Source organism: Chlamydotis macqueenii, chromosome 2 (genome assembly GCF_036417535.1).
Source record: "Chlamydotis macqueenii isolate bChlMac1 chromosome 2, bChlMac1.mat, whole genome shotgun sequence".
In the NCBI taxonomy this organism is placed as follows: domain Eukaryota; kingdom Metazoa; phylum Chordata; class Aves; order Otidiformes; family Otididae; genus Chlamydotis; species Chlamydotis macqueenii.
The window spans coordinates 37,087,613-37,110,060 of NC_141557.1; the positions used below are offsets into that span (position 1 = coordinate 37,087,613).

Below are 22,448 nucleotides of genomic sequence, written 5' to 3' on the forward strand. Positions count from 1 at the left end.
GTAGAGACAAACTCATTGGAGAAGGTGAGTTCAGATGAAATCTCTCCATGCCCAGGATGGTGACACTCGGCAGATGCTGCCAGAAGTTCAGCCAAGGGTTGGCCAACAGAATGTGATGCTGGGGACGTGGCTGTCCTTGGGAGCCTCCCCCTGGGATACGTGCTCCCACGTGCTGTGATGCTGCTGGAACCCTCCACGTGCACAAGCACAGAAAATTAAAAGGCAGCAGTGCTGGTGCCCAGATTTCCAGAGCTTGTGTTGGGCAACCTCCTTGGCCCAGTGGTTCCTTGACATTTTGTTAAGACCTCTGTTTAGAAAAAAACCAAAAGCAACAAGAAGAAAAGTTTTAAACTATTGAACTGGGCTACAGATGCTGGTGGCTTGACTTCACAGCAGCATCAAGAGCCCGGGTAAGTGATAGCCACAAAGAGGAAACTAATTTTTTTTTTTTTTTAATTGGTGATTTCCAGTATCATTTTGGACATGTAGAATTAAAGTCTTCTATACAGGTGATAGAAGTTGTATGCATTTCTTGATTGTTTTAATGCATTATCATTATAACACAATATCCACCTTTATTTAACCTTTACCGAAGCACCAGTGTAAGTGCAGCTGTTGCAGTGCTGTCACTGGTACAGGTAACTCATGTATTTCAGTCACGTACAGCATTTATTGTGAAGCAGAAAAGAGTGGCTTGTAGGAAAATAACGCCCTGATTTTAGGCTCTTAATCCTGAATTCTGCACATCCTTTGTTTAATTTTCTTCTGCTATAGACTCTTTTTCACATAACATTTAATATACTTGCCATGTGAAATATGCTCTTTAATGCCTGCTAATAAATAAGTATATAATTACCCTGACTCCTATCAGAGCTAATATAGTTGAACAAACTTTCTGAAAAGCAAAAAATCTATGTACATTGCACAGTATGAATGAGCATCCATAAACACCCTACTCCGAGATCTGATTGACAGCAATAAAAAAGTGACAATGTACACTGGGGAGCACCCCAGACACGACAGCAGAAACAGTGAGTGCGAGAGAGGACAGAGTATAACCAGTAACTGAATGGTGATGGTTGGGCGGACAAGGAGATGAAAACTAAAAGACTTTCCAATGCAGAAACCGGAGTGAAGGTGATGTGTCCGTGGTCACGCTGTGGTTTCAGGCAGGTAACTGATGATATCCCAGCCCCTTCGGGGTCATACAGAGCCCAGCCAGCTCAACAGAGGTGAAAAACAGGGAAATATGTTCTTCCTTTATCTTCCCTCCTTGTATGATTTTCTCCTGGGAGAGAGCTCCTTGGCTACTTCACAGCTTATTTGTCCAGTTTGGCCTCTGTGGCCTGCAGTTTCAGGCCTCCTGTGACTGCATGTACACAGACACACGCAGCCGAATGTCTCAGCCTGAAGGTGAAGTCAATCAGCTTTTTTGGCTGATTTGCTGACGTTGAAAGCACTTCCTGAAGAGCCTCTGCTCCTTTGACCCACAAAGGTGTATAGTTAACCTTAATGTCGCTGAAGTCATCGCTCATGTGGATACAACACCTGCAAAGTTCACATTGTAATAAAAGAGAAAGTCTCTATAAACACCGCATCCAAGATACGCTTCGTGTTTACGCTGAGGAGGTTTAAAGACAAAAACCCTGAAGAGCTTATATGTAGGTTTAACAGTGCTAAGTCGAGGTAATTGTTACACGATATTCCTGGTTAGGGAAATTCAGTTTCCAGTAGCTTAATGTTGCATTTGTGATGGAGAGCAAGTTGCCAACCACAGCCACATGAAAGTCTTACTGGCAAACACTGTTTGACATTTCTCTATTAAGACAGGATGCAGTGGTCCTATTTTTTCCCAATCTGACTTAATTTAAGAAAAAAGGAAAACATCTCAAAATGACCATCAGCAGCATGACGTCTCTTTGTTTGTTTTCACACAGAGGTGGGTAGGGGATTTTTTTTTGTCCCAGTCCTTCTTGGATAGATGATAGTGTAGCACCTAGCACCCCACTACCTGTGGGATGCTACCAACCTCTGCTCCCCTCATGTGAAGTATCGACACTGTGTAGAGTCAATGTAGCAGTACGAAGTGCATCGCAATTTTCCGTAAGACCTAAAATAAAAGAGAATATCTCAGTTTCAACATATGCTATAGTTCACACTATACAGCTACTGGTTGTAACTCTCTGCAGGAGTGATGAACATCAGAAAATGCCATGTGGAGCAGCAAATGGGCACGAAAATAAGAGAGTAATTTCTGTCAGTGCTCCACTATGCTCCAACTTGTCAGCAAAATAAGAGTCCAGGAGAAACTATGAGTGAAGACTTAACTCCTAGTAATGTCAATTTAAAAAAAAATAAAATCCCCATTGGCAGTGGGACTTGAGAGTTATGCAAGGGTGGGTGCAGAAGGCCTTGGCGTTCACCCACGGGAACTGTGTAACAAGATACCTCAGGCTCTGAGTTAAGTGTTTTTCCAGTTACTTCCAATAGCTCCAGCAGATGTGACTGTGCCTGTCCTTTAACTTATTGTTTATGTACTTGAAATAATGACAGTTACACATGCCGACCTTTGAATTAAAAAAAACAAGTAAATGGAAGGGTTCTTGCAAAATAAGGAAAACCAGCAATTTTGTCTTTCTGTTGACTTAAACTGAGCTGCAGTGACTCTACCTACTAAAGACCTTATCAGAGATGTTAATAAAATAAGCATTTTGATGAGTTTTTATTGCTAGCCCATGCCTAAGTGAATAACCCATCCATCAGATAATCCACAAGAAGTGGATTAAGCAGTCATTAAACAGGTGCTTAAAACTACGTCCTTGGATAACCCACATTCTCAGAAAAACAACATAAAATTTGAAGTGTTTCCATGAAACTAAAATTGTAAAATTTAGATTAATAGCTAAAGTTAACCGCTACCATAGATACCCTTTGTATAGTCCTATCCTTAATTATTTGAAGCAACAATAATATTAGTTAAAGATTTTCAATTTAAACAATGTGCTTTTGTCTAACCTGTCTAAAAGCAAGAAGCAAAAATTATAAAATGCTAGCTCCATCAGCAACCTATGAAGAAGTGCTTAGGTTTGCCAAAGTCCTGGAGAAATTAGAGGAAAGATAATTCTAGCAGGGGTCACCGCAACCACCAACTCATGTACCCTCTACCCTAATCGCCCTACTGATTTAAAAGAAGTAGACAGAGTGGAAATTATACGTGGAAAGTGAAATTTATAAAAATTTCTCAAGCTTTTGTGGTGCCATGTTTGGCATCAAACTTCAGGCTCCTGGAAGGGAATAGTTTTCACAGTAGAAAACAGCTCCACACTGTCTGAAGATGAGATCTCTGTCAAATGTTCCAGGTTGTCAGGTTTGCTGGTCTGGATTTTCGTAATCTGGTACGCCAGGAGTGCTCCAACAATCGCAGTGGAAGGATTAGCACAGCACTTGATTTACAAAGACATCCTGTGGTTTCTTACTCCTGTCAATTAGCACATTATTCTTCCATGAATGACGAGGGCTGTGTGCGTAATTTCATTTGCAAATTAAATGTTTCCTGTTAGCCAGTAACAATACCTGACAGTTAAATAGAGGTACTGCTGTTGGAGGCAAAATGCTGACCAGAGGAAGCTGCTTGAACAAAGGCAGAGATGGCAGGTCAACAATAAGCAGATGTTTGAAATGAAGGACATTGCTAAGCAGATGCATGGCTTTGTGTCTGCTGTTGAGTGAATTTCCTGGTTTTTGGAAAGCCTGATAGATGACTGGTTGATTCAGAAACAAAGATACCCCAAGAGTACCCATTAACGGTAAGGGCAACAGCAGGTTGGTTGGAGGTTGTGGTTTGGGTGTTTGGTTTTTTCCCCTCAGTGTAATCACCTCTTTCTCATGGTCTTTCCTAATCTTGGTATATTGTGGGTGAACATTAATGCAATAATAATGTCACCAAATGAGAAAATCTTTGCAAACAACGTGTGCAAATGTGCGTCTATATGGCCATCATTATTTTTGTACAGGAAAGAGGCATGTGCTTATTACTTAGAGATGAGATTTAGACCTTAAAGTCAATGATATACAGAAATAATCTAATAGACTCTTTCTCCTCCGCTACTTGCAGTGGTCCCAGTGGAATAAACTTTAAGTGGGCAATACTTAAATAAAAAAAAAAAAAACTTAAATAAAGCTTGTAAAGAGAAAAAAAAAAAACAAGCCAAAACAAAAACCTGAACAAAAGTGAAGACAGCTCAAACATACCCAGGGAGATATGTTCTACATGTCAAATATCCAAAATCCTTCCCATCGCAGTCTTCAACCCCCTCATGTCTGTAGCCATCTCCGCAGTAAGCACGCCGGCATCCTAGTGAAAAATGCAGAAAGAAATACCTTGACAGCACTTCATATGTAAAAGAAGCAGTTGAGGTAAGTGGAACTAGGTTTTTAAGGGTAAAGTATAAACCAAGGCATTTTGGGGAGGCCATCCTGTAAGGACTGTCTTAGGAGCAGCAATATTCTTCATTACAAAGATTATGCTTTTTTTAAGCCTAATTTCAATGACCAAGGGAAAGAATGGATAACTACTAAAAATAATTACTACAGAAACACTAATTACAACAGCATTTATTCTAATAATTATTATTACCATAGATAATTACTATCAAAACAAATTAAAGAAAGCATAAAATACAATAAACATAAATGATTTGAGGAGGTCACAATTTCAAAAACACTCTGAGGTCATTAAGTGGTTTGAAATCCCAACCTAGACCTTTACCCAATATTGCACAGTACTTATGTGTGTCTAGTGCAAGTGAATTCCCACATATGAACAGAATTATGAAGACCTATTGCCTATCATCTGTAAAAAAAAAAAAAAAAAGGATGTAATGATTACCAAAAAAGTGTTTTTCCCACTGCTGACTCCTACTGACTGGAATGTGAGTGGGCCTTGTGACATTTTTTTCATGGTGACTGGCATGTAGGCTGCAGTAATTTGTGGGTTTGCTTGCTATTTTAGCAACTAGACTTCGCTTTTGATGTCTTCAACTGTTTGAGTATGACTTTACAGCTTGAACAAATTAATTTAGCTAAAATCCCTTTGACATCTTCTCACAAGTACTATTAAGCAACAAATTAAAAAGACACTCAAGAACAGAGTGTTTATAAGAGTTACAGTGGGTTATTTACAAATAGATTAATTAATTGCACCTAGGATCTGTTTGTGAGAAATTGATGCTTCTAAGAACAACAAGCCTATTTTCCAATTAAATCCACTTAAGATTAGTTAACCTTTTCTCTTGGTTCAGTCACAAGAGCAGAATGATGACAATGTGCTCATTTCCAAGTAACTGAATGACAACTCTTCGGGTCACAGCAGTGTCAGAAGTCTATGTATTGCAAGGCCTCCATAGACCTGAAGCCTTGCCCAGTGTATAGCACAAAGTAACACCATGTACCTCCAGACACACAATGTACAATTTTGCAGGCACTAGAACTAATGAACGCTATTTTCCTGTATGCTTGTTCCCCACAGTTGATTGCAAATTCTAATTGAATAATTTTCTCGTGCTTGGAGCCTGGAGAGCTCATGCTCTCTGGCTGGATTACTCTGCAGTCAGGCAAGCTTAGGGGGGCATTTATTTACATGTCCCCCTATACCCGTTGCAACTGCATTGCCTTTGAAATCTCTTCCCTGTTGCCATTGAGAAGCTGACAAGGATTCCTAACTCATAAGGGGAAGGGTGGTGATGAACAGGTGGATGGACAAACTCATACAGAGCGTGGCTGCATACACCTCATTTTCAAAGTCAGGCTAAAAAATTGAGGGCTATATAAATGAAAAAGAAAAATTGCATCTTTCAGCGTTGGCTGATTCCAGTTCTGAAATGTTAAGCATCAACCCTTTGCTAGAGCCAACAGAATACCAAACCTGCTGTGTGTCAGCTGTAGCTGGTGTAGAGTGCTGCACTCTGGGGAAGGAATCAAGCTGTAAAAATGACTGAAAGGTAGAAGTGAAGGCTGTATCCTAATATGCTCTTTGCTATCCACAACCAGCAAAATGATAGGAAGCTTGACTAGACAGCAATCAAATGCTGTGTAAACCTAACAGTGAAGATAGTGGGCTGATACCTTCCCTATGCATGTAAATAACAAAATCCAAAGTGGTTTTACTGGACTCAGGATCTAGCTTACTGCTAGAAACACCCAGCTACAGTGTCTGTCCTAAGCGGGTTTGTGGTGCACTGCAAAGTTATGCTCCATCTTTTGGCCAGAAAGCCGGCAGCCCCTGCCAGGGGAAGATGTGTATGTAAACCAGCTGCTGGATTTGGCCCCTGAAATACAGCGGTTTTGCTCTGACCACACACATCTCTGCTCAGTGAGGTACACGGTCCTCAATGAGGATGCAGGAGAAGCACTTGGCATTACCTCTTTCTTGTGCTGGTGTGTGGCATCCATGTGCATGAAGGACCTCAGTTTTCACAATACAGTTGTTGTGCCGCCCTCTCCCCATGCCTGCACTCAATCCACAAACCATGCAAGCTCCCCTGAGTGAAACACTTGTGTGACTTACATAGCAGTGCACCCCATGGAAACCACTAATGCAGTGGTGGTGCACTAGTTTCCTGGTGGAAAGAGGCTGCTCTTGATGCACTGTCACTTACTTATACAGTCATCAGTCACAATCGCATTGCCATCGTCGCACTCTTCCCCATCCTGTACAATCCCATCTCCACAGGTACCACCACCCTCGAAGCGGTAATCCACGGGATAGAAAGGGGTGAGCTGGCCAAACAAACAAACAGTGGTTACTGAACTGGACCACGAGCCGCACAGCAAGCAAGCAGAGGTGAAGGCCTGTGGGAGGCTGATCCCGCAACCCAGTTTTCATATCCCACTATTTGGTGGTTCACAGGGTTTGTACAGAATCTGATTCAAAGTCCAGTAGACACAAGAAGGATCCTGCTGCTGATTTCAGCAGGACTTAGCTTAGCTCCTCAAAACAACAAGGAAATATATGGTTTTGGTTTGCAGGGCTTATGTTTTTCTGCAACTTTGTACCCTTGTGAGTTTTGCCTTATTTTGTATTAAATAAAAAGTGCTCTTTACTATTGTAATTCTCCAAACTTAGCCTCAGTTTGTTCACCAGTGGAGCCTGCTTCAAGGGAGATTAGCAAAACCTGCAACACTAATGAGTTAATGCCTCAGGAACTAAGACTTCTGTGAACAAAAATCACAGCATAGTTATGTACAGTTCTGGCAGTGCTCAAAAACGAGCTTTTTCTCCAATTGCTTCACAGATTCTGTATGACACCTTAAGTACAGATGTATGTTCTGTATTTAAAAAGGAAACATACACTCACGAGTTTTCTGAGACCACAGTCATATTTTCACCTGGATTGGGAGCCATCCAAAGGTATCCTTGAAATACAAAGATCTCTGGTCTCTTCTAAAAGCTAAGGCATTTTCGGTGTTTAACCGGTCCAATTCTTCTTGATTATTCACCACAAAAATCTGAGGCACAGAAAAAGAGGTGATTGGTAACCCTCTCAGGAATTATTTTGGATTGTCATGGAATCTAGTTTTGCCAACTGACATATGTATCTGCAAACAGGCAAATAATTACACAGAAGAATGGTTTTGTTGTTTTCAGAAACAGAACGGTGTGAGAACTTACATCCATGGACTCCCAGACCATAAGAGGTTCCTTCGTGACTGGTAAGAAGAGACATGAGTTTTCAAAGGAGAATGGTCTTTCCTGAGCACCTAGCTATGACTACAACGGCCCCTATTTCAAAATGCACATCCACAAGTAATGATCATCAAATACTCGTGCACAGTCATTGCTGAGAAAAACTGTTAGATGCTCAGAGGGTTAGATGCTGGAACAATTGCAAAATCCATATGGGCATAAGTGCTTTTTGTGGGTTTGTCTACAATTTTTTAGGTATGCTCATGGCTGCAAAATAAATAATGCATTGCTCACGGCAACCTTCACTTATCTTTTACTACTTCGTACTTTGTTTAGATTTAATTGGTGTTGAAAAGCATGTTTCTTTATATGAATATACATTAGTCTAAAGCCAAGTCTTCAATTAAACAGAAAAAAAAAAAGTTCAAAATTGAAAAATTAGGACAACCTGCTCTCTTACCATTTTTTTCAATGTCTCAGTCACTGAAAATGGCTGTAAGGGGCATTAGGAAATAATCTCTTCCTTCAGCAGCTTAATCAAATTAATTCTAGCAAGATTAAAACCATTTTTAAATTAAGAAAAAGCAAATGGAGTGCTTCTGAGTAAAATAGATTTAGAGCTGAGCCAGATTCCCACCTGAATAAACAGAATTGGCTCTTTTTAAAACAAATTACCCTGAAATTTTTACATAGCAGAATATTCCCATAGCCCTTGACAAAGGCCAATTTCATTAAAGAAGCATTGAATAAAAATGCCTTCAGCTTGAATGAAAGCAGAGAAACAGAAAGCCAGCAAAGAGCTGATTCTGCAGTTGTGTTCAGGAGCTCAAGTCCCAGCCCCACAGCTCTAATTTCTCATGAAATCAATAGCAGATCTGCTCTCCAAAGCTCTCTGTCACAGATACTGGCCTTTGAAATTGCAGAAGATTTAAAAAGTGGAATGAATCTTAGCCAGTGACACAAAACTAGTGCTTTATTTCCCAGCCTCTCCCCTCCTCTGGCAGTGCTGGCACCAGAGAAGTTGATGGGCAGTGGGTGATGGCGCTGCGGTAGGATGCAGCTTTGGCAAACTGGGCGACAATGGGACTGGGTGCACAGAGCATCATCTCTGAGTCTTTACTGTTCTCAAGTGGTACAAGGCAGGCTTCAAAACTGCTACATGTGGATCTGAAGAGAAAAAATGTTTAAGCTCCTGCTCTTGACACTCAAGGGAGTAAAAGAAATGGGGCAGGCAGACAGGGAGCACTGCTCTCCAAGAGTTCCACTTCCAGAGCTGAGGTTTGCTTCTTTGCTATCCCGCATGTCTAAGAACGAAACGGCACCTGATCACCATCAAATGAGAGTTCATAGCAGTAGCTCAAGGTACTTATATTTTAGGTATTTAGCTCTCATTACCATCTTTTAAGATCTAATATGAAACTGTGCCTGATGAAGAAGGAGGATGATAATACCTACACAGAATATTGCGAGCCTCGTATTTTTTCCTATGAGTTCTCCATGCCATGAAGAACACAATAGTTTTTTTTTTGCAATAGCATGCAGCATGATGTGGTATACACCTTTATTTCATGCACTTTCTTCTCTCATCATTAAGTTTTAAAATTAACGTGGGCTTTTTTGCAATGCAGCACAGAGAGGGACCAGCAAGCAGCAGACAAGACTCGCAGTACGCTCCTGCAAAAGATTGAGTTCAATGACCCACTTTAATGGACAGTGTTGTGAGTATGTCCCTTTCACACGCTGTAGCAGTCTTCTGACAACTGTGACAGATGGGAAAGTTAACAAAGCTAATCGCTGCTTATTGTCATTCAGAGATGACCAGACACCGCGCAATATCCACTCGCATGAGTGGAGTGGCTGGGCTATGCTGGTACACAGCAGCAAAGTAGCATTTTCATCACTGATTAAGTGCTGTGATGCACAGAATAATAAGGCAGGGCCCAGAAGAAGGGAAAGTACAAAAATAGTATTTACAAAGCCCAAAGAAATGAAGTAATGAGATGAAAAATTGCTAGGTTCAGCAATGACTTGTCCTTTAAAGTGCTTTGTCCAATTTGCTCAAAAAAAATGCTTTCAAGATGGATCGAGATTTAAATTAGCTATATGAAGTGCATGTCTACATACAGGAGTTCAGAAGTCTGACTCCTATGGTTTGCGAAGACTCCTTTTTGGTTCAAGGCAGAGGGTCTGTGCTTTGGGAGAAAGCTCTATTATATATGCAAAATGCTTGACCCCAATGTTCAACTCTGAAATGACTGTCTTTGCAGAAGAAGATATAAAAAATAAGCAAGAAAGGGATGCTTACTTCACTGGCCAATCTGAAATATATTTCAATTTACTGAAATAAAAAGAACAGTAAGTATAAGTATAGTAAGAGACAGAAGACAGCATCCTCAGACTTGAAAAAAGGTTTCCAAACACGTGCTACATTACTGATGGTTTGAAAGAGTTGCATTTCAGTACCTCAATCACATAGCCCTCAGACTCTTGCACTGAATGGATCTCAGAGGTTTTGGATGCTAGAAAACACACAGTGCCCACATATAGACATCTTCCCTGTTAAATCCAAAGTATTACTGAGTACATCATCTCTTACAATAAAAGTACTTAAGAACTCCTCACATCCTCTCCCAGAAAATCTCCTTACCGCAGGGACTTTTGGATAACTGTATCCAAATCCAGATTCCTCATATGGTGGGTTATTCACATGTTGTGGGGATCTGCAGAGACATCTCCCTGGAGGCCCTGGAAGTCCTCTTTCCCCTTTTGGTCCTATTGCAAATTGCCCTAGAAAGCAAAATACCATGTTACCTTGTTACGAAGAAAATACACAAAAGACAAACACAGCTTTAGTAGGGAAAGTACAGATCAGGTGGATATATGCATTTACCTAAGTTTCAGATATGCACATCTCCCACCAAATCACTGGGAACTGAGGGAAGGGATTACCAGAACCAGCAATTACAGCACTTCAGGAGAAAGATACAAGTTTGTAGCATAGTTCTATTATTTCAGATCCCTTTTTAAAATTTTCTACCAACTTTACAGAGAAAGAGAGAATCATAGAATCACAGAATCAGTAAGGTTGGAAAAGACCTCAAAGTCCACCTGTCAACCTAACACCACCGTGCCTACTAAATCATGTCCTGAAGTGCCATGTCTACATGTTCTACACATTCTTTGAACACCAAAGACCATTGAGAGAGACCATTTGCTTAGAATAAATGTCAGTCTGTTTGAAGCTGCAGAAATTCAGGAGATGATGAACACACAGATCACTCTACAGGACCTACACACCAAGTTTAGCAGAGTTATTCTCCATATACATTCACAACGTATTGGACTTGTGCATTTGTACAACTACTTAAGCAATGATGTTTCAGAGGTTTCTGTACAGGAAAACCCAGCTAGAAATACAGAGGTGCTACAAATAAAAATAATTTTAAAATACCGCTTTTTGACTTTCAAACTTTGTCAAGGATGTGCTACTCTGCAGAATTAGACTATGAGCCAACATGTCCATACTGCAAGCAGTGACATCATTACAGAAAGGCCTTTTAGGGCCAGAATTTATATTCTAGAGGAAAAAGATTAACAAGCCTGACAGATAAACTGTCTGTGGATGGAATAAAGCCTTTAAAAAGTGATCTCAAGATCATGGCTACCTTCCCATCTGCATGGTGAAAATTCTGCTCTCTGAAAACTTCCAGGTAATTTACTCAAGACAAAGATGTTTCATAATGGGAGACATGAGATATGTGGAGATTTTGAAGCAGCCCCTAGCTTCATAGATGTACCATTTCTACACTGTCACAAGAAAAGATCTCCTGCCCACTGATGTAAGCAAGGGAAGACAAAGGGAAAGCAAAATGGAAGAGGATATTGAAGAGATCGGCTGCAGTACAAGCAGCTGTAGTCCACTTGAAGCAATAGTAGTTTCCAACTGGTTTAAGTTTTCTTTTCAGATACTCTAGTATATAACCAGGTTGAGAAAACCCTACCTGAGGGTTTTAGTGTCACTGAAAATTGTGGGTGGTGTATTGTCTTTCATGTCTACACTTGGTCCCACAAGCTGCTCAGAGTTTATGTGCACACATAGCTTTGAAGCTGTACAATTATCAGTTACAAGATTTTTCTCATTATTTCTGCAACACACGCAATTGCAGTGAGCAGAGGTCTCCATCTGAGGGCTCCAGACCTGGAGTACTGTGTCCAGCTGTGGAGCCTCCAACATAAGAAGGACATGGACCAGTTGGAGCGGGTTCAGAGGAGGGCCACAAAAGTGATGAGAGGGCTGGAGCACCTCTCCTATGAGAACAGCCTGAGAGCTGGGGCTGGAGAAGAGAAGGCTCCGGGGAGACCTTATTACGGCCTTTCAGTACTTAAAGGAGGCCTGTAAGAAAGACGGGGACAAACTTTTTAGCAGGGCTGTAGCAATAGGACAAGGGGATATGGTTTTGAACTAAAAGAGGGTCAATTTAGACTAGATATAAGGAACAAATTTTTTACAATGAGGGGGATGAAGCACTGGAACAGGTTGCCCAGAGAGGTGGTAGATGCCCCATCCCTGGACACGGTCAAGGTCAGGCTGGACAGGGCTCTGAGCAACCTGATCTAGCTGAAGGCTTCTTGCAGGAGGGTTGGACTGGATGACCTTTAAAGGTCACTTCCAACCCAAACCATTACACAACTCTATGAATTCCAACACTTGCTAAAGAGGAAGTTTTTCTCCACTGCCCTTTCCACTTCCACCCCTGCCACCTTGACTCCTATCCCTTTCCTTCTGTTCCTTTCTTTCCTTAATGTCATTGTGACTTGAGTCTCATCTGTTTTTCTTTTACAGAGCTACACAGAATGAGTATGTCCTGGCTGATTAGAAATCACAATCTTTCACTGTAAGCCAGGGTATCTGGAGAAGCAGCAGACCTCTGATGATGGAGATTAACTAGTCCCTCCAAGACTGCCAGATGGCTTTTCATCATCCCCATCTACCAAAGTCCCACAGGAACCAAATAGGCTATGTTTTTTGTTTTATTTGAAACATCAGAAGCCATAATGTAGGCTTTAAAGTAAGGTATACAGTCCTTAAAATGGACAAGGATGGCATGACCTGCCTTCATGAGAAATCCTCTCCTTACTGTCAGCAGAGAAGAAAACTAAGCCCTACAGCACTTTTTGTAAAGGACATACGTGATGAGTCAGGAGGGGAGCAGGGACACTGTTTAGGAGACTACCTGATCTCCTGCTTACCTGATCCTGAAGGTCCAGGGGGCCCTGGCTGGCCAGAAGGACCAGGCCTTCCAGGTGGACCCATGATACCTGCAGGTCCAATGTCTCCCTTTAGTCCCTAGGAGAGAGGAGACATCCATTTATTTGATAAACTATTCATAACATAGCATCTTCCAGCCAGCACTGGCTTCCCTTTCAAGACAGCCAAGACATTTGCCAATAGAAGCACGTAGCATGAGCTTCATAATCACCACCCCAATGAAGAGGTGCTGTCCTTTTCTACGTGGAAATGGAAAAGCATGTCCAGGCAGGACTTCTGCTCCTAACTGTGAATGGTCCCAGAGATCTCCTTTGTGTGGTGTCAGGAATCACCTTGCTCTAACTTCAATAATTTTATAGCCTTTGTTTAAGGATGCCTTTTTACCCCTGTAGCTCTCTGTGATTCAGTGCAGCTCAGAAAGGAAGGGCTGGTGGAGCTGAAACAACTGACCTTGGAAATCCTTAGTGCTGCACTAATACACTCTGGGGAAAAAAAAGAGAAAATTCACTAAGGAATTGGCAAGGGCTTCCATAGTGACATTTCTCAGTCTTAGGGTGCAGTGGTTCAGAAGACTTTGAAGGCCACACTATTTTCAGAAGTACCTTGACTCTTATATCTCCTTTACTTTCGCCACAGGTATAGCTGTGTTAACAAATCACCACAAGGCAAGTAAGAGCGTGGCTTTAAAAAATGCAAGCTAGTGTCTTTCAACACTCATGGTGACAAACAGTGTCCCTCTGGTATGTTACCACTCAGTCAAAATGTTGCAAAACTACCTATGGGAGATGAGCTTACACACAGATTCCATACAATAGCTAATATTCTGTAAAATTAGCCCTAATTTGCTTCATGGGAGCTTGTTTGTGCAGCCATACCCTTAGGTATTTGAAAGTTTCAGCCTAGAACTGTTCAGCATCTTCCTGGTTTTGCTCCTGAATTTAATATGGTGACACTTATTAAAAAGGATGATATTCATCTTCCTGCTCATATACTCTCCAAGGCTTGGATTTCTCAGCTTTGTGTGTCAGAAGTGCATTACATAGCTTAAAGTTGAAATATCTGATTTGATTCTTAGGTAACAGCATAAATTATTTAGCATAATAAAAATGATGTGCGCTATGTAAGCTTTCATTTAATGACAAAGGAGATGAATTCCTGGAAGATGGTGTAATTCCAGGTTAATGTGCATTCACATGCGCATGATGATGTATGTCTAATTTCAGAGTAATGAAGCATATACAGTAATATATGCTGAAATAATTTGTTCTTATATAATATGTTGTATCCCATGGATATGTTTGAATGTCACTTGCACCATTTCAACAGAGGAAGGTTGATTTTGCCATGGCCCATAAAGAACTAATTGAATATTTGCTTTGCTTAATCCTATTAGGTAAGCTCTGTGCCATCAAAATATTTCAGGATTTATGTGTATGTCAGCAATGCTAATTACTTCTTACATTACGCAACACAGAACTAGCAGACCAGGATTTTGTAGCCCCAAAGAAGTCTGTGGGAAATCCCTTTCCACCGCACAATAGCGATGTGGCAAAGGAAAGCCAGTGCTGGTTGGACATGTACTGTCTGAAAAGTAGCTGTCTTCTGCGTCTCCTGCTTTGGAGGAATGATTGCTTAATGCTCTTTTGTTTAGCATAGACAGAATAAATAATAATGGCAATGATTGATATTGACTATCTTTGCCTTTTTTTTTTCACATGCACCCATGACAGTCAGAGAAGTTTTCCCACAGACAGTATTTATATTTCTCTCCTTTCTTTCAAAGTTATCTAAAGCACTAAGCCATTCTTTCTCATCAAGACTGAAACTCTAAACTCGTTCCTCAGTGTCAATTCCAAGTGCAAATGTTTTGGGTGTTACATCTCAGTGAGAGGGCAGTGAGGCTGTGACTGGTGACTCCCACCTCCTGGCCATCTTTTAGGAAGAGCCTGCCCCCGAGGCAGGGAAGAGCTGAAGAAGTCAGTCAGATAATCAAGACGTATCTCAAAATGGAAGTGGAAGTGACACCTTCCCAATTTAGCTGCTTTTATCTGGAGGACAGCTGGATCAAGAGACAGGAAACGGCCCCATGTTTTTGGAAATTATCCTCTCAGCTGAACAAACAGCCAGAGAGCTACAGCAATTAAAGGCAGCAGCCAGACCCACAGAGATAGACACTCTCAAGTTTTTTTCAAAGGATTAGGAAAGAAGAAAGGAAATAGCTAGTTCACCAACTACAGAGAGAGAAACTTGGTTTTCATGCAGGAGATCAACGCTGAAATTCCTTTCAGGGCACCAGAAAAGGGTTTGTGTACTGAGCCTTGGGCCTGGAAATCCTAATTTAGGGCCAGACTATAGGTCTTTTAGTCACACTGATTGTTGCCTTAAATTATGACATGCCTTACGTCACCACTTTTTGATTAAGACACTTGGTAATGAGACAAATGTCTAAGGTTAAGGAGTGCTCTGTGTTTAAGTTGGTCTGCAGGCACTGAGTCTTCTCTTTGCCTTATGCTATAGAGAGATATTCTGTGAATATTACTTTGGCAGGACAGATGACCACAGTATACAGAAAAAAAAGAAAACAAAACCCCAAACAAACAGCAAAGAGCCCACATCAGCTCTCAGAACCTGAAAAATTAAGGACAGAAAAATATTTCTTGTGGGTCATTTAGCAGACTCACATTGCATATATCTTCCTTACTCGGTGACCTGTTATTCCCTCCCTAACATCCAACTTTTAATTTTTCCCCATGCTGGCTATTCTTTCACTTCAGATAATAGCTGATGGCATGAGAGCAACAGTGAAGCAGGCATGTGCCTCCGTTTGCAACGCCTGGCATAACCAGACTGCAAATAATATACTTTCAGCTAAGCCCATTAAGCACTTCATCTACAAGCTCCTATATCTGAGTAGATGTACATTAACACCAACCTTGGTGTAGCAAGAATAGGTTCCCTTCCCTGCTAGTCAGCAGAAAGAAGCAGGCTATGCAGATGGCAATTCAGGGCACCAGGAACCGGTTGTCTTTGTACGCCCAATATCATTGCTTAAAATAAATACAAAAGGAAAGGTACACTCAAAGAGGCCCATTTGGTGACTTGAATAAGTAACTATACAAATATTGCTACCTCCTCCTGGGAAAACGCTATGGTAGAGGAGTCAGTATCAAATTTACACACATTTCCTGATCTTTACAATTCATCTGAAAGTCTGAAAAAATTGTTCTACCAGCATAATTATTTTGAACTCTAAATAAGGACCATCTGCCAACCATCTCATTCCTAAACAGCTTCCATATAAGATTACTATCCCTTAAGGTCATTATGTGTCTTCTTGACCTTTCTCAGAGCAGAAGAATCTGGCTGGCATGCAGTACTATGGTGAGAACTGCCATATAAATGTCCAGTCTAACAAATCAATCTTGGTTTAGTGTTAACAGAGGAAATGGGAGAAACAGAGAGGGTGTTTTAGTGCTTTGGTCCTTTGCACTGTGTGTTGGACATCTCCAAGGTCTTGTGGCTCTGCAAACTGATCTGTGTTGATCAACACTTAGGCCTGAGCAAAGCCTGACTCAGCCAAATTGGATGGTGTGGACAGAAAGCGTCCTCCAGGTGGGCCCAGCAGAAAGGGCAGAGCCTGAGTGGGCACAGATGTACGCTTAATGCATGTACTAGAAACCAGGAGTGTATTCAGAGACCCAGAAAGACAGTGTTTCCCTACAAACCTTCCTTCACTCATCCCAGGAACCTGTTTTTACGAGGGGCAGAGGATGGCACCTGGGCAGGCTGAAATGTGTTGAATATTGGATATATCCCATTTGCCATTGCAGCCTGCCTGTAAATCGAGATGCTGTACTCCCTAGGTCAGCTTCAGGGTTGGAATCTACAAAGTGTAGGGCACCATGCTGTTACATCCCACGCTGTCTGAGGCCTGGACCTTGCACCAACTCTCTAGGCATTGAGTGGGACTGGGACCATCACTCTGTGTTGCTTAAGATTCAAAGGAGGTGTTCAAGGTCTGCTCAAGTTGTATTCCGCAAGTTCGTTACCAAGCCAGGAAAAATACAACTTTCCCAGAGCTGCATGGCCAGGAATTTGGATGCTACAGATAAGGCTCCAGCCCTAAAGCTGAAGCTTTAGTTCCTGCATAGCCTGTGCACGTGTGACGTGTTTCAGGGTTTCTATCCACTCCCCGTGTGATAAAGTGCATGGTAACAGGAGAACACAGACCACATGGTCATACACCATGACCACAGAGATGCCATGAGTCACGGGAAAAGGAAACACTGTAGTCTTACTTGTTTGCCTCGTTTTCCGGGTCTTCCTATAGGTCCTCTGTGTCCTGGTACTCCAGATTGTCCCTTCGGGCCCATCTCTCCCTTGGTGGGTGCATAAGGAAGGAAGCAGGATGTAAATACATCGTTATACTTGCCTCATAGAAGACAGCAGATGGACAGTGCTTTCATTCATGATTCCTCTGCCACTGTTTCTTTCTCAGAAATACAAAATTATAATAAAATATTTTAAAACAAGCATAAAGTAAAAAATATCTCTTGCAATTTACCCTCATTTTCCTGAAAAATCCTTTCCTAAAGAGGAGGCCAAATAGAGAGATCTGAAACACGCTCAGAGACTTGGAGAGGTCAAGGCTGGCAAAACTCTCTGACCTCTTGGCAATATCTTGCTTTGCTGTTAAGAGGTATGTGTAATAAAATCACTCGGATAAAGAGAGGTGAATTCACTTATCTTCTAGCCTCCTTAGAAGCAACCTTATTTCCTTATCCTAATTTCAGAGATAAGATGTGATTATGTCACAATATTATGCTCCTTTAGGTTTTCTATCCATAAGCCAATGTCTGAATTTTGATTGTTTTCCAAGTAGAGAATAACAATGACATAAAAACTGGTCAGGGTTATCACTGCTATTTATAGTAGTGCCATTCTGATTCAGAGTATCACGAAAGAAACATTTTTTAGCTTCAAGTGAATAAAACCTAAACAATTAGAGTAGTTATGAATGTATAATCAAGATTCTGAATATGTTAAACAGGAGGAAGGTTATGACTAAATCAATGTTCTGGGGGAAAAAAAAGAGAAACAACAACAAACAGCTAAATATCAGAGTTTTCTCCTAAAATAAAAAGCCTAAAAAATATGATCAAGTCCAAGAAATGTTGGTCCCTGAGGCAAGACCTTCAGCGTCTTATACTTTCCAGGATGTCCCTGAAGCCACTCATTGACCCTATGTCAGCACTTAACGCAACTCTCCAACACATCACACCCACTTACTTTTTGTCCCAGCATTCCAGGGAAGCCTATTTCTCCCTACAAAGTAAAAGGAGAAAAATAATCAAGAAATGTGGAGTGGTCTTTGACAAAGCAGCACCTTCCTTGGAAGGAAGACAAACAAGTGCCATGTACATCAATTAAAAAACCCCACGCTGTGATTCAGCACTGCAGGTGATGGAGTAGGTAGAGAATTATAGCAAAATTTTACTATAAAGCCCCTTGTACGATTACTCTACTTCTCCATCCGATCTTCTGCTGCCTACTTCCTCTCCTCTGGCAAAAATATCCTGATTGTGCTTTGTCTACAGGCAGCCCTGCTACCTGGACAACTCCCAAAGCCTGCCTTTGGCAATGTCATTTCTCCATTTACATCAAAAGCAGTTTATTTTTCCTTTCTCAGTTAAAAGAAACCCCAAGTGAAGAATCTCACTCCCCCCCTGCCCTTCTTCCCCCCTACCCCTTTTTTTTTATTTCCTCACAGCATTATCATATCACCAGCCAAATGCATTTTGGCAAGCTGTCTAGGTTATGGACTGCAGAGGCCAGGAGAGATTGAGGTTACCTCCAGGGAAATCCCCCTCTGCCTCATCACCCTGCTACGTGCTGGGGCTGGGGGGCACATGGACATGGAGGCTGCCCCACCGCCCTCCCATCAGGTAGGACCACCGCCTACCCTCACCACTCTTGCCCTCTCAGGGTGATGCCTTGAGGCTCTCTCCGTCCATACCATTCCTGGGTTTTGATATTAGAAGTACATTGCTCCTCATGTTCACATTCAGCTAAAGCTCACAGCCATTTGGAAAGGAAAATTACCTGATCTCCTTTGACTCCTTTGTCACCCCTGTCACCTCTGGATCCCTAGAGAGAGATAACAGGGTGATAACAGCTTAATTACTACCATTTCATAAGCAAGCAAAAAATATTTTTCTTACATGAGGTGTTATTTGGAGACACACAAAATACAGTAATATCTCCAGAGTGAGGTATATGGTACATACCCAAAAATGTTTCTTTATTACTTTTGTTGGTATTATAACAGAACTAAGAGTAAGCCTTGTAGGAAAAGTGACTCGTTCTCCCTAGATAATTACTTTAAACACATGCTTTCCTGGATGTAACACTTCCAAACTTGATTTTTTTTCCCCCAATTTTCTTCTTCCAAGTTCTAGTCTCACTCTATGGTCCTACAATAAAAAATATCTCTGTGCCAAAGTATATATAGCTTAAATAAACCAGACCAACAATTAAGGGTTATTATAGCCATTCTACAGATGAGGAAACTGTAGTGAGGTGCACTGTAGTAACTTGTTCATAAGAAGATGGGGTGTAAAACAGTTATTTAGTATCCTAGCCCAAGCCACAAGACTGTGCTCTTCTCGATGCTTGTTTTCATTTCTCAGTGGGACCTTTAGACTTTACTCCATCAACATTAAATCTTATTTCTACAGTTACTTTTTAAAATACAACTGTTTCAAATTGTTAAATTATACATTATTCTGTTGTCATACTGACCTTTTCCCCTCTAGTTCCAGGAAAACCCTAAAGGGAATGATAGATATTTTAATGCTTCTCACGTTCAAGATTACCCAAGAAGCAGGACTTTCAAACTTTAAAGTGAAGAAAAAGAACGAAGCACAAATAATTAATTGCATCAACTTGTAAATGCAGATGAATATTTATAGCTTCTAAAATTGCACTGAAACAGAATTATGAAATACGCATTAAAGGCAAGACAACTCAGCCCAAAAGCCAATGTGAAAAAGCCAGGTAAAGCCAGCAGCTTTGATATTGCTTTTAAAATTGCAACAAGGGAAATAAAATGTAACTGAAAGTGAATGAAGCCTTAGATGCCATAATTAATAATCTAAAATAATTTTAACAATAACCTTCCTTCCTCTTCTGTTTGTTTTTTTTTTCCCTGTAGAACACACTTAAATTGTACTTAAGTAATCTTCTAATGTGAAGATTACTAAAAAACTGAGTTTCTCTTTAAGAAATATATAACAAACAACAGTGTTCAGTTCTTCTTTCCAGTCCTTTATTTGAGTAATAATTACATAATTTTTTTCAAGTACCTTAAAATGCTGTGACCTGAATTTTTAAAGGCAGAGGCTATGCTATAGGAAATGATGTACAGATACTAGAACATCCAGACAAAATTGTGCTTACTATCCAACTGTCAATAAATGTGCAGTTTTAGTAGAGGACCAAAATGATCTCCACAGTATTATGAACTGGGTGGAAGACATTGCAGACACAAGTTAACGCGGCAGATACACTTCAGAACTGCAGTTTTCTAGTGGGATGTAATTATATATAATTTTTGCCTTTAAAATATATTTTTGCATTACAGTAATTTACACCAAAGCATTTTTATGAAAAGCCAAAAAACACAGCCAAGCCCAACCAGACAACATAACCTTGCTTGAAGGAGAACATATCTTTTTAGCTGTATTAGAAAAAGATATCTCTTGAGTAATGCCTTCCAGCAAATTCATGAGGGAAGCAGCTGTCAGCAGAGCGTTAGAAACCAATGTCTGAAAATGCACCATTTGGTTAACAAACCTTGGAGCCCATTGGTCCTCTTGTACCTGGTAATCCCATCACACCCAACTCTCCCTTTTCACCCTAAAGGGGTCAATAAAGAGAATTATTGATTGTGGCTCTCTGATGAGGTCATATTTGAATGTACTTGAGACAAGCCTAACCTTGGTGTAGCATCGTAGTTAGAGGTCTATATTGTAATTGTATTCTGCCTGAGTCTTCATATCTTATCTTATTATTCTATTTGCATTTTCTTGGGTGTGTAACTTGTGCTTCAGTTTTGCCAGATGCTATTAAAGGACATGCAAGCAAATTAGCAGCAGCAGTGCATCCTTTACTGCATGAAGGTCCACTGTCTTTATCCAGCACCACTTCCACTGAGTTGCAGAAAAGAAAGGTATTTTGCTGCAAGCCTTTATGGCTTGGGGAGGCATAGTGACTACTTTTATCATAGTTCTGAGACATTATGTGCTTTGGAGTGGTTTGGAGCCAGTAAATCATGAAAAGGCTTTACAACAACTTCTCTGGCTGCTGTCAGCTAATTATGCCTAGGGTGAAATACAGAGTAGTCCCTGCAGACATGCAGCAGCCCTACCAGCAGAATACTGTTGGCTCTTATTGTCCTTTGGCCTTCACTGTCATAGTAGTGGAGAGAATTTTCACATTGGCTGCTCCCTCGGCAGAAGTTGAGAAAAGATTTGAAGAAACAAAACAGGAGAAATAGGGATTGGACCAAAACTGTGTCTAAGAAAGAGAAGATAGCTAATGAGACTCAGCTGAAGAAACAGAAGGCACAGAGATAGGAATAAGAAAAAAAAACCAACAGCTTAGTGGAGATTTGCAGCAAGAAGCTGATGCAGCAAATGACCATAGTGAAGATGAATATCAGGGCTTTGGAAGATCAGAGACCACAAGAGAAAGGAAAGAGAGACACAACCTATGGAGGTGAGCACAGAGACCTGCTGGTCCTTATTTGACTGGAGCCTTCATCGACAGACAGGAAACAGAAATTTATAAAGACTAGAAGAAATGAAAGTAGGAAGCCGTCTGGAGAACAGAGGAGACAGGTGTCAGAGGAGACAATAAAAACAGAAGAATGGGAATTAAACAGCAAGTAGGACTTGCAGTCTAATGTGAGGAATGCTTCTAGAAGAGTGATGGAAAAGCATATCAATATACAAAGAGGAGACAAAAATCAAAATTACGAAGACTTCATAAATAAAATTAGAGCTTATATAAGGAAAAGGCCAAGTGAATGAATTTTCTGACTGCCCTGCTCTCAGTATTCAGACTTTGAGGGAACAAGGCTGTTGGACCTTCCTTCTGTCCTCACTGCTCCCACAGTGCTTTTGGGAGGACACAATTTCTTATCTCACAGTTCAAAGTGAACACTGGCTCCTCTTTAGGACATAGTCTCTCGTTGCTTGTCTACATTCCCACATACTATAATATGATGTTCCTCATCTAACATAGCTGTGAAGAGCTTGAGGATCTGCTTCCCAGGTGTAGCTTGAATTCAGAAGCCATCTACTATTATTCTTGCAGAAACGAGCTACTGCATCATGTCCTCTCAGGTGGGGGCACTGAACTCCACGGAGCAAATGAAAAGTCAAAGATTTACTGGAAAATGCAGCTTTGAACGAAACATTTTGTGCAGTCCTA

General features: G+C 40.9%; 1 protein-coding gene across 1 annotated transcript in view; it reads right to left on the minus strand.

The window, feature by feature from the left end:
• Window positions 1-1,165: 1,165 nt before the first annotated feature.
• COLQ (collagen like tail subunit of asymmetric acetylcholinesterase) overlaps window positions 1,166-22,448 on the minus strand; it is a 43,329-nt gene continuing 22,046 nt past the window's right edge. The window contains exons 7-17 of the mRNA XM_086741586.1: window positions 20,808-20,870; window positions 19,755-19,781; window positions 19,056-19,100; window positions 18,243-18,278; window positions 17,252-17,332; window positions 12,935-13,031; window positions 10,332-10,471; window positions 7,387-7,506; window positions 6,657-6,777; window positions 4,252-4,354; window positions 1,166-2,110 (exon numbers count right to left, since the gene is read on the minus strand). Of these exons, the coding sequence (XP_086597712.1) occupies window positions 2,041-2,110; window positions 4,252-4,354; window positions 6,657-6,777; window positions 7,387-7,506; window positions 10,332-10,471; window positions 12,935-13,031; window positions 17,252-17,332; window positions 18,243-18,278; window positions 19,056-19,100; window positions 19,755-19,781; window positions 20,808-20,870 (903 nt within the window). The 3' untranslated portion in view covers window positions 1,166-2,040. The remainder of the gene's footprint in view (window positions 2,111-4,251; window positions 4,355-6,656; window positions 6,778-7,386; window positions 7,507-10,331; window positions 10,472-12,934; window positions 13,032-17,251; window positions 17,333-18,242; window positions 18,279-19,055; window positions 19,101-19,754; window positions 19,782-20,807; window positions 20,871-22,448) is intronic.